General features: G+C 58.2%; 1 protein-coding gene across 1 annotated transcript; it reads right to left on the reverse strand.

Moving 5' to 3' along the window:
• Window positions 1-1,361: 1,361 nt before the first annotated feature.
• On the reverse strand, window positions 1,362-9,908 carry P2RX6 (purinergic receptor P2X 6). Its single transcript, XM_032654048.1, has 12 exons — window positions 9,734-9,908; window positions 8,914-9,064; window positions 7,148-7,219; window positions 4,207-4,282; window positions 3,923-4,016; window positions 3,738-3,818; window positions 3,519-3,660; window positions 3,321-3,430; window positions 1,914-2,007; window positions 1,780-1,845; window positions 1,534-1,611; window positions 1,362-1,445 (listed from the first exon to the last, which is right to left on the reverse strand). Exons 1-12 carry the CDS (start codon window positions 9,865-9,867, stop codon window positions 1,362-1,364), a joined length of 1,182 nt encoding a protein of 393 aa, XP_032509939.1. The 5' UTR covers window positions 9,868-9,908.
• Window positions 9,909-10,161: the final 253 nt, after the last annotated feature.

Here is a 10,161-nt window from a genome sequence, read left to right on the forward strand (position 1 = left end):
CCTCCCCAGAGACACTGCTCTGGGGATTGCGAGGCAGCAGGGACCCCAAGGCTTTGCTGAGGCTCCAGATGCCAGATGGTTCCAGATGCTAGCCCAGCCTGAACCCCAACCCTGCCCTCCCCAGCTGGCCCATGTCACTGCCCCGGCAAGCGGCCAGCATGCCTAGTCACCGGGCCCCATGAGAAAGCAGCCCCTCGCCTCCCAAGTGTGCACTCCCAAACCCCTGCCGCTCTCCTGGGGCCAAGACAGGGTCAGACCCCTGCAGCCAGTTCCTCCCTCCCAGCTGTAGGCTCCCTGGCGCATGGGGAGTTCTCCAGTGGGCAGGACTTACACCCTGTGAGGACGTCACAGCCAGATCCAGGCCAGCCTGCCGGGGCCTCTGGAATTTGTTTGGGGCATTCCTTCTGGCCACTGGGCTCCACCCGAAGCGAAGGACAGGGCCTCCTTCGAGCAGTTGCCTCGGGCTGGTTCTTAGGTGTGTGACCTTGGGTAGCAGTGAATTCCAGATATACATTCTCCCCACCCCCACAGTTCCAGAAGGTTGAGCTGGGTGTCACCAAGGAGCACACAGATGGTCCCAAAGGACCCAATGACCACTAACTCAGCTTCTCCATTCTCTTCTCCCAATCCCAGCCCTCCACAGTCTGAGGGCTGCCACCAGGAAGGGCTGGTGCATGCGCCATTGCCAGGTCCTAGTGGGTTGGGTCATCTGCCTGCCCCAGTCTGAATTCCATGGATGACCCCCCCAAACTGGGTGGGGACGAGCCCCAGGTACCCAGCACCAGAGCAGCAGAGACAGCCAGCCCTCTTGTCAGACCTCTTTCTACCCTGCCCTAGACTACAGCAGCACAGACCCTGGAACGGCGCTGAGAGGGTGGGGGCTCTACCTACAATGGGGGTGCTGCCAGGGGAGAGGGCTAGAGCCTGCACAGCCAGTGGAGGGTCTGTGCTGACCACTGGTGAGTGAGCCGCTGCTGGAAGCCCTGGTGACAGAGCTAGGAGAGAGTTCTCCAGACACAGCTGGAGCCCTTGTGACCAGCGCCCTGGGACATGTTCCGCTGCAGGTGTCTGTGCAATAGTAGCTTCTGCTGCTCCTTGGGCAGTACCCTGCCGAGGCCAGAGTCAGGGTAGGGACAGTGTGCCTGGGAGTTGAAGGATGGAATTCTCCCACTCCCTGCCCTGGTCCTGCTGGGGCTCCATCCATGAGGCTCCCAAGGCGAGGCCCCTCCCTTCCCAGCCCCGACCCCTGACAGCAGGGAACAGGCCTCAGGAATGGGCCAGCAAGCAGGCGCCAGGGCCAAGGCTTTGGTGTCCAGCTCCTGGTAGCAGCCCTGGCTGTTGGGACAGGCGCTGGGGCCCCTCTAAGGAGCCTGGGCAGCCAGATGCAGGGGTGCAGATGCCAGTTTTGTCTGCTCAGGGCTGGCGGTCACCTTTGGAGCTTTTGCCTGCAGATAAGGACAGCAGGTCGGGGCTCAGGCCGACATTCCCCAGAAGTGTAGCAGAGCCCAGGCGCCAGGCAGGCCAGCAGCTTACCTCCTCATACTTGGTCCTCCAGTAGAAATGAGCTTCTCCATCCACGTACAACAGCAGCAGGTCACACAGGAAGGTGATCTGGGAGAGGCAGGACTGACCTGTGTCCCGGCCCCCAACCCGCCCTCCTGCCACCTCCCCAGACCTCCCCCCAACTAGACCTAACGTCAGGGGGCTCGGCTGTGCCATCGGATGGGCCTGGGCCCACATTCACCAAAGCCAGAGGGAGCACACTTTAGCCAGACTCACCACGCCCAGCCAAGCTGCTCCTGTGCCCAGAGTGATGAGTGTGGGGATGAGCCCGAACTTCCCTGCCTGAGAGACCTGGGTAAGCCTCTAAGCCGTGCCTTTCACCCCCCACCCACCCGCCCCTGCCCACCTACCCGCCCAGTGACGAGGATGTCAAAACGGATCCCGTAGAGCTTTAGCAGACTCCGGACCTCCACACCCGAGGCCTCCCACCAGTGAGTGGCCGTCCTGGGGGCAGGAGAGAGTCTGGTGGCCTGTTCTGCCCGCTTCCCGGCCAGGCTGGCCCTCCCAGGCCTCCATCTTACTCACCCACTGACTCCACAAACCCCCAGCCCTACCCTGAGTCCTGGGTTTTTTGTTGAGGATACAGGGAAAGAGCAAGCAGGACCCGCCTCTCAGGAGCTCCCTGCCTGCTGAGGGGATGGGGTAGAGGGGTCTCTAAATAGACGCCTGCAGTGGGGGCAGGGGGAGCTGGGGGGCAGGCCCAGGGCTGTGAGGGTCCAGAGGGGGTAGCTCACTCTCCCCTAGGAACCAGGGAAGGCTTTCTGCAGCAGGGACATGCAGGTTGGTTTTCCAGGGATCAGGAAGGAGTTCTAGACAAAGCAGTACCAGCGAGAGCACAGAACTAAGGGGAGCAGAGCACAGGTGGGGGCCAGCTCCACATAGCTGCAAAGGGCAGGGGAGGTCAGTGAAACCAGTCCAGGCAAGGTCCGCTTGTGTGTGTGTGCACGCAAGTGACGAGGTGACATGAGGTGGCAGAAACATAGGATCCCACTGGGCAGCAGCAGGGGAAGGTCTGCTTGGGAGACTCAAAGGCATGAGAATAAATGCAATGCAAGTTCCTTGAGTACACCCTGGACTGGAAAATAAAAAGATTTCGGACTATTATTGGCACAATTGGGGAAATTTAAATATTAGATTCATTCTGCCAGTGTTAAATTTCTTGAATGTGACAACAGGACAGCGGTCACTTGGGAAAGGTCCTTATTCTCAGGACAGCCTGTGGAGGGGTGAGTGTCTGCCGGACATCTCCTTACTTTCAAATGGTTTGGTCTGAAATCTATCTAAATATATCCAGATCAGTCTAGAGAGGAGAGAGAAAGCAAACGTGTCAAAATGGTAAAAACAAAAAAAACCCTGGTGAGCCCAGATGACAGCTATATGGGTGTTCACGGTACTAATCTTTGAACTTTTCTATAGATTTTTGTAATTTTTTGGATAAAACCTTAAGGGAAAAGTAAAAAAGAAAGCACCCCGTGCAGTGGAGGGAGGTGCTAGAGGCAGGATGGGGGAGGAGGGGCTGGGGGAGGGGTCCCAGCAGCAGCAGGGGTGCGGGGTGGAGGAGATAGGGCTCAGGAGGGAGGCTGGATGGAGCCTGTGTTGGGGGTCGTGGAGCTGAGACCACCTCCTCCTTCCCCTGGGCCGCCCTCCCACATACAGTGGGCATCCAGAGTTCTGGGAGGGGTGGTCTGTCCCGGCCACCACAGGAGGACAGGCAGAGAAGAACCTGGCTCGGAGCAGGTGGGCAGTGGGGGCCGCACCTGAAGTTGTAGCTCCGCTCCTGCAGCTGGAAGGAGTAGTGGGGCCAGCAGTCAGAGGCCCTGGTGTCCAGGTCGCAGTTCCAGTGGACGTGGATGCCCATGGCACCGCCCTGCACACGGCACAGCACTGCTCCACCGGCTTGGGGCCCGGGGCCCTCTCCCAGCCCTCCCGGAACCCTGCCCCCTCCACAGACGCACCAGCAGCGCCAGGTCCTCAAAGACCCCTCCAGCTGCGGCCATGAGGTCCCTGATGCGGAACACAGGGCAGGAGGGGCTGGAGCGCGGGTCATAGCGGCAGCGCTTGAAATATGTTGGGTCCTGGGTGTCCAAGGCATTGGACCTGAAAGGGGTGGGCGAGGGTCAGGCCAGGCAGGGGACACAGAGGGTCTTCGACCAGCCAGGACCCTCCCACCTTACTTGGAGAAGTTAAACTTGCTGAAGGTGACGGTGTTTTTGATGAACAGCGTGAAGTTCTCGGCCTGGACCAGCAGGGGCTTCCTGTGGGGCAGGGGACAGGGCGGGGGGGGGGGGGGGGGGGTGCGGCGGTGAGTGGCAGCCTCTGTGGTCCTGGGGCAGGGATGGAGGATGCGGGGGAGACTTACACAGGCACAGCACCACTCTCCACTGGGCACCAGCCCCGGATCTCACAGGTCCTGTGGGTCCCATTGAACACTACGCACTGGCCCGTTTTTATGCCTTGAAAATGCAAGACAAACTCCAGGCCCTCAAATCTCCATGGGGCCTGGGGAGGGGTGGGGAGGGGGCCGTTGACAGAGAGACGCAGAGGCACCATGTGCACTGGTGAGCCACCCAGGGTCCCACCAGGCCCCCGGAGCCCCCACTCCAGTGGAAGCACTGCAAGGTGGGGGTTGGGGGGGCCGGTTACCGTGGCTGTGGGTCCCTGTCTCCCCTTCAGGACAGTCCTGGTCGGCCCAGCAGCTAGCCAGCGGGATGGAGGGGTGCTAGGGGTGAGAGAACAGACTTGTCAAGGGCCGAGGGATGCCTCCTCCGTGACCTGCCCTGCAGTCCACAGGGACACGCCCCTCCCTGCCTTAGCCTCTCAGGGATCCCTGAGTTTGGGGGCCCAAGAGAAAGCTGGAGGGTGCAAATGAAAGGGGGGTGCGAACAGCCCTGGCTGGGTAGGGGTGCAATTGCTGTATTCCAAGGCTGAGCAAGACTCCTGCCCTGCTACTTCTGTGCGGGCAGAAGTGGTTCATCCAGGGGGACTGCCCTGGTGGTGCAGTGGATAAGACTCTGCGCTCCCAATGCAGGGGGCCCAGGTTTGATCCCTGGTCAGGGAACTAGATCCCATATGCCGCAACTAAGAGTTGGAATGCCGCAACTAAGGAGCTGGCGAGCCACAACTAAGGAGACCGCCTGCAGCAACTAAGACCCCACACAACCAAATAAATAAATATTTTTTAAAAAAGAAGTGGTTCATCCAGGCCTAGCTCCTCTGGTCCAATTCAGAGGACAGAACAGGGAAGATGGCAGGATGGTGGGGAAGGTGAGTTCATGCCAGGGCGGAGGTGCTGGGGGCTGACCAAGGGGGCAGCCCTGGTGGGAGGGGCCTAGGAAGTACACAGGCTCCTCCCTTCCCTGCTGGTTCTTCTGTAAAACAGGGACATAGGTGCCTGCACACAGCGACAGAATTCTGGGGATCAGCCAAGAGGGGAAGGTGGTGAGCTTTCCGGGGGTCCCAGGCCTCGAAAGAAAGGCACAGCCCACGGACGCAGTTCTGTAGTTCTGTCCCGGCTGAGGCTTGACGCTGCTGCCCAGGGCACCCAGTTCAGGGGCAGCAGGGGGGACACAGCATCTGGTGGTAAAAAGGGCTCAGGGGCTCTGAGCCAAATGTGATTAGAGGGCAGAGGACAGTGTGGAGCCACCTGCTCTGCCTTGCTGTCCCTACCTGTGTCCTGAATCTGCCCCTCTTCTCCACCCTGGCTGGGCCACCATCTCCTTTGTCCAGACCCCATGGTGACCAACATGGGTCCCCATCTCGGCCTCATTCTCCTCCATCCAGCAGCCTGAATCATCCTTCCCAAGGCACAGAAGATGAAGCGCCCCTCCCCTGAGCCCCTCTGCGCCCCCCATGCTCCTGTGATCAAGCTCAGCTCCACAGCAGGGCTCTTGGGGCCCTGATATCTTGGGCTCCACCCTTCCCACTCCAGTCCAAACAGGCTCCAACCCCACTGAGCAGCAGGTGACCCCAGAGATGCCTCACCCCATACAGCAGGGGCCTTTGCCCACGCAGCCCCCTCTGCCTAGATAGCCTCAAGATCCTGACTGAGTCTCTGAGTCCAGTGGGAAACCCTTCCTGAGGCCCTGAGCTGGCAGAGGAGGCGCCTCCCTGGGGCTCCCAGCTGCAGCCTCTGCCCCTGTCGCAGGACCTGGCATCGTGGCTGGGCTGTCTGTGCAGAAGCTCCTTGGCGTATGCGGGCTGGACTTCTGCAGCCCCGGGGGAGGCTCAGCAGGTTTCTGAAGCTGTAACACTACAGGGAGCGCGGTGTGCTGGGAGGGACCAGACGACCAGGACCCTCAGAGGAGCTGCTCTCAGGAAGCCGGGTGGTCAGATCTGGTGGTCAGTTTCATGGGACAAGCCAGAAGCTGGGACACAGGGCAAAGAGGAATCCCATGGATTCCAGAAAATGCAGAACCATGGCCCCAGAAAAATTTCAGGACAGTCCACACACTGAACAATAAATAGGCGTCATCTGAGCATTTGGAAAGGGAAGGACATCATGCGTTTGCCCAGTGCACACACATCACCTCCTCTGAGGATGGGGCCGACCAGGGGCATGTGACATCCCCAGCAACTGTGGTGGGACCAACGACCAGGACTTAGGGGCAGGGACCACACAGTTACTCTCCAGTCCAGCAAGCAATTAACTTTTAGCCTCGATTAAAGAAAGATGTCACCATGGAGGTAGGCTTCCAAGGCTATGTCCTGGTTCCTGACTGTTCAAACAAAATCCACAGCTAGGAAACTGTACACTTAAAAATGGTTAAGATTGTAAATTTTATGTTACATGTATGTTATCACAATTTTAAAAATTGGAAAAAAATCCACAGCTGGAGAGAAGAGTCAGTGGGCTCTGTGACAGAGGCTGGATCCCTGGGACATCCCTAGGCAAGGGGAAAAGGTGAGATTTCAGGGGGAGGATCTGCATTTCTGGATAAGAAATGGATCTGAAGATGGCAGGAGACGGGCTTGACCACAGTTGTAGTGAAAAGTACCCAGAGACCATAAGGGACCCTGAGTGCAGCATAAGCAGGAGTGTGCTGTTTGCGCACAAAAATGGAAGCTGCCCCAGCACACATTAATAGAGGCTGTGCGTAGAAAAGGGCTTGCCTGGTTTTTTTTGTTTCCACTGGGTCTTCGTTGCTGCGTGCGGGCTTTCTCTAGTTGTGTCGCGCGAGGGCTACTCTTCATTGTGGGGCGCGGGCTTCTCATTGTGGTGGCTTCTCTTGTAGCAGAGCATGGGTTCTAAGCACATGGGCTCCAGCAGTTGTGGTGCGTGGTCTCAGTAGTTGTGGTGCAGGGACTTAGTTGCTCTGCAGCTTGTGAGACCAGGGATCGAACCCGTGTCCCCTGCATTGGCAGGCGGATACTTAACCACTGCACCATGAGGGAAGTCCCCCAGCTTGCCTCTTGCTATTATAAGAGCCCACCTGAGCACTGTGCCCCATTCTGGGTGTTACCCTGACAACCTCCAGAATGCCCAGAGGTGGGACCAGGATGTGGAGGGGCCTGGACACCTCATGGGGGACAGCAGCAGGAGATTCTGGAACTAGGAACCCGCTGGGAAGCCCTCAGGCAGCCTTACCTCTGGGCATCTGCCCTGAACTTGTTCTGGCGTCACAAGGAAATTGGTCACCAAGAAGAACACGTTCTCTCCCTAGAAGACAAGTGTCAGGGTTGGTCTCTGCTCCCCGCTCCCATCGGGAGATGCCAGAAGCCGGCAGCTTGGCTTGTGCGGGAAGGGGCCCTGGCCCCATAGGGTCATCAGCCCTGAGCCCCAGGAAAACGCTCTCCAGTGAGGCAAGGGAGGCAGAGACAGGAGGTTGGCTGGGCTGCTGGCCATTTCTGAGCCCATGTGTGCCTCCCACATTCATTTAGTTGCTCAACCAGAATTTTCCAAGAGCCTCCTGCTTCCAGGCACTGAAGATCCAGGCTAGTGGGGAGGTGTGCCCCTCACTGCAGGCATGGCCAGGGGCCAGGGGAGCCGGAGGTAAGCTCTGTTTGGACAAAAGATGACTGGAGCCTCTGTGCTGCACACGAGAGCTCAGTGGGTGTGGGGGATGCATACCCAGGAAGGGGAGGCGAGGGCTGGGCAGAGGCAGAGGCAGCGGTATGGTGATAGTCAGGATCTAGAGGGGCTTCGTGGCCACCATCATGAAAGGAAGCCTCCTAAGGGTCAAAGGTAAGGGCTGGCAGGCTCAGCCTGGATGCCGCATGGGGACCCACCAGAGACCTCAGCCATTCAGGGATGGTGTGAGCAGTTGTGAAAGCTGTTAGGAAATGGCATGAACAGGAGGGAGGGACGGTAAGGCATCCAGCAGGTCCAGCCTCGGCACTGGTGGATGTCATTGGATGACAAAAGGCCACACTGGGAGAGGGAGATGATTTCTCTTTGGATGTGGCGGGTGTGCACCCAGGAGGCAGCTGTGCTCAGGGCAGGTGGTCACCGGGGTTAGAATTTGGGCACCGGCAGGACAGAGGAGGAAACTAAGGTTGTGGACAATCGGGTGGAAGGAGAAGTTGCCGGAAATGCAGCATGGGAGGGGCAGAGGAGGAGCACTCGACAGTAGTGTTCCAGGTCAGAGAGGAGGCGTCCAGGAAGCTCCAGGTCTCGGCACCCTGCACGCCTCTCACCCCACCCTCAAGCTCAAGCCTTGAGCTCCTAGACACTCCTCTCCTTTTCAGATGCAGACTTTTAATTTATTTCTTTTCCATTATGGTTTACTACAGCATACTGAATATAGCTCCCTGTGCTATACAGTAGAACCTTGTTGTTTATCCATCCTGTATATAGAAGTTTGCATCTGCTAATTCCAAACTCCCAATCCATCCCTCCCCCACTACCCTCCCCCTTGGCAACCACAAGTCTGTTCTCTATGTCTGTGAATCTGTTTCTGTTTCATAGATAAGTTCATCTGTGTCATATTTTAGATTCCATATATAAGTGGTATCATATGGCATTTGTCTGTCTCTGCCTGACTTACTTCACTTAGTATGATCCTCTTTAGGTCCATCCATGTACCTGCAAATGGCATTATATCATTCTTTTTTATGGCTGAGAAATATCCCACTGTATACATGTACCACATCTTCTTTATCTACTCCAGATGCAGACTTTGTAAATGCATCCCTCTGGTCTGGCTTCCCAACACATCACCTCCTCTGCACGGAAACCTCTTACACATCCCTGAAAGCCCTGTCCAGACACCACTCCTCTGTAAGGCCCTTCTCGAGCGTGGCCCTGTGACAGCACCAGCACCCCCTCTGGCATCACATCCCTCTCTCACACACACTCGGTGCAGGGGTGGTATCAGAGGTGCCAGTACCTGGCAGCAGCACCAAGTCACCCACCTGTGGTGGCTTCATGAAGTCAGCCACATCCCACAGCCGGTTCCCCAGCTCCTTGATCTGGGTTACGGAAACCCCTTTGAGTTTGGTGATGACAGAAATCTGGGGGTCCAGGTCCTGCTCCTGGTAGCCTTTTTTGGCGAGGAGGGCCCACCTGAGGAGGAGGCAACAGGTGGTATGGTATGTCCCTGGCACACGGCAGATCTGGGACCACCTGCTCAGTCTCTCCCCCGATACCCTCCAGGCTCCCACGCCAGCATTCAGGGGCCCCACCTCCTCCCCACCTCATTTCCCACACCAAACACCCTGCATAGGCCAGAGGCTCTGGCCATGCATAGGAGAGCCAGTACCCTCACCAGGCACCCATGGGCTTGGAGATGCCCACCACCACCTCCTTCACCAACCAATCCCCTCCTCCTGCCCGGCCTAGATCCAGCTTCCTCTTTAAAGACTACCCTGACCCAGCTTAAACTGGTGGTCTCTACTGGAGGCCTTAGTGCTTCAGCTCTCACAAGTGTCAGGGACTACCTCCTGCCGGCCGGGGGCCTCCTGTGCAGGGATGGGGGCCCATCCTGCTCTGTGCCCAAGCCCAATATGGGTCTGGGAACAAGGCACAGGAAAGAATGCAGGTGGGCACCCAAGCACACAACCTGCTCTTACACCCCACTGGCCTCTAGACAGATGGAGAGCCTTCCTTCTGCCCACCTCCTGACCTGCTCCACAACCACCAGCCCAGCCCCTGAAGAGTCAGACCTTCACCCCTCAGCCCAGCAGGACCAGTCGTGATCCCTCCGGCTAGCACGCCCAGGAGCCGTTCTCTTACCCCACCACGTAGACCATGACCCCCAGCTGCAGCAACCTCTGCAAGGCGCCCACCCGCCAGTTCCGGGTCCTCACATACTTTTCCGTTTTGTAATCCAGAAGCCCCCAGCCTACCACGGCCCCTGGGGAGCCCATGCTCCCAGATCCTGCCGGCGGCTGGGGCGCGTGAGTCAGCACAGCAGCTGCAGCCACAGCTGAACGGGAGGTAAAGCAAGAAGCAGGCACCAAGCCGGGCCAGGCCAGCAGCTATTAAAGGGACACTCAGGACAGGATTCAGCCTCCACCTCCCAGGCCCAACCCCCAGTTGCCCTGGGCCTCCCATCCGCTTCAGACTCCCTCTGCTGGGCCCCAGACACACAGAGAGGAGCAGTCTCTGTCCACTGCCCTCTGGCCTCACCTCCTTGGGGTCATGACAGGTGGGATAGGTAT

The sequence above is a fragment of the Phocoena sinus genome, chromosome 14, assembly GCF_008692025.1.
Source record: "Phocoena sinus isolate mPhoSin1 chromosome 14, mPhoSin1.pri, whole genome shotgun sequence".
In the NCBI taxonomy this organism is placed as follows: Eukaryota; Metazoa; Chordata; class Mammalia; order Artiodactyla; family Phocoenidae; genus Phocoena; species Phocoena sinus.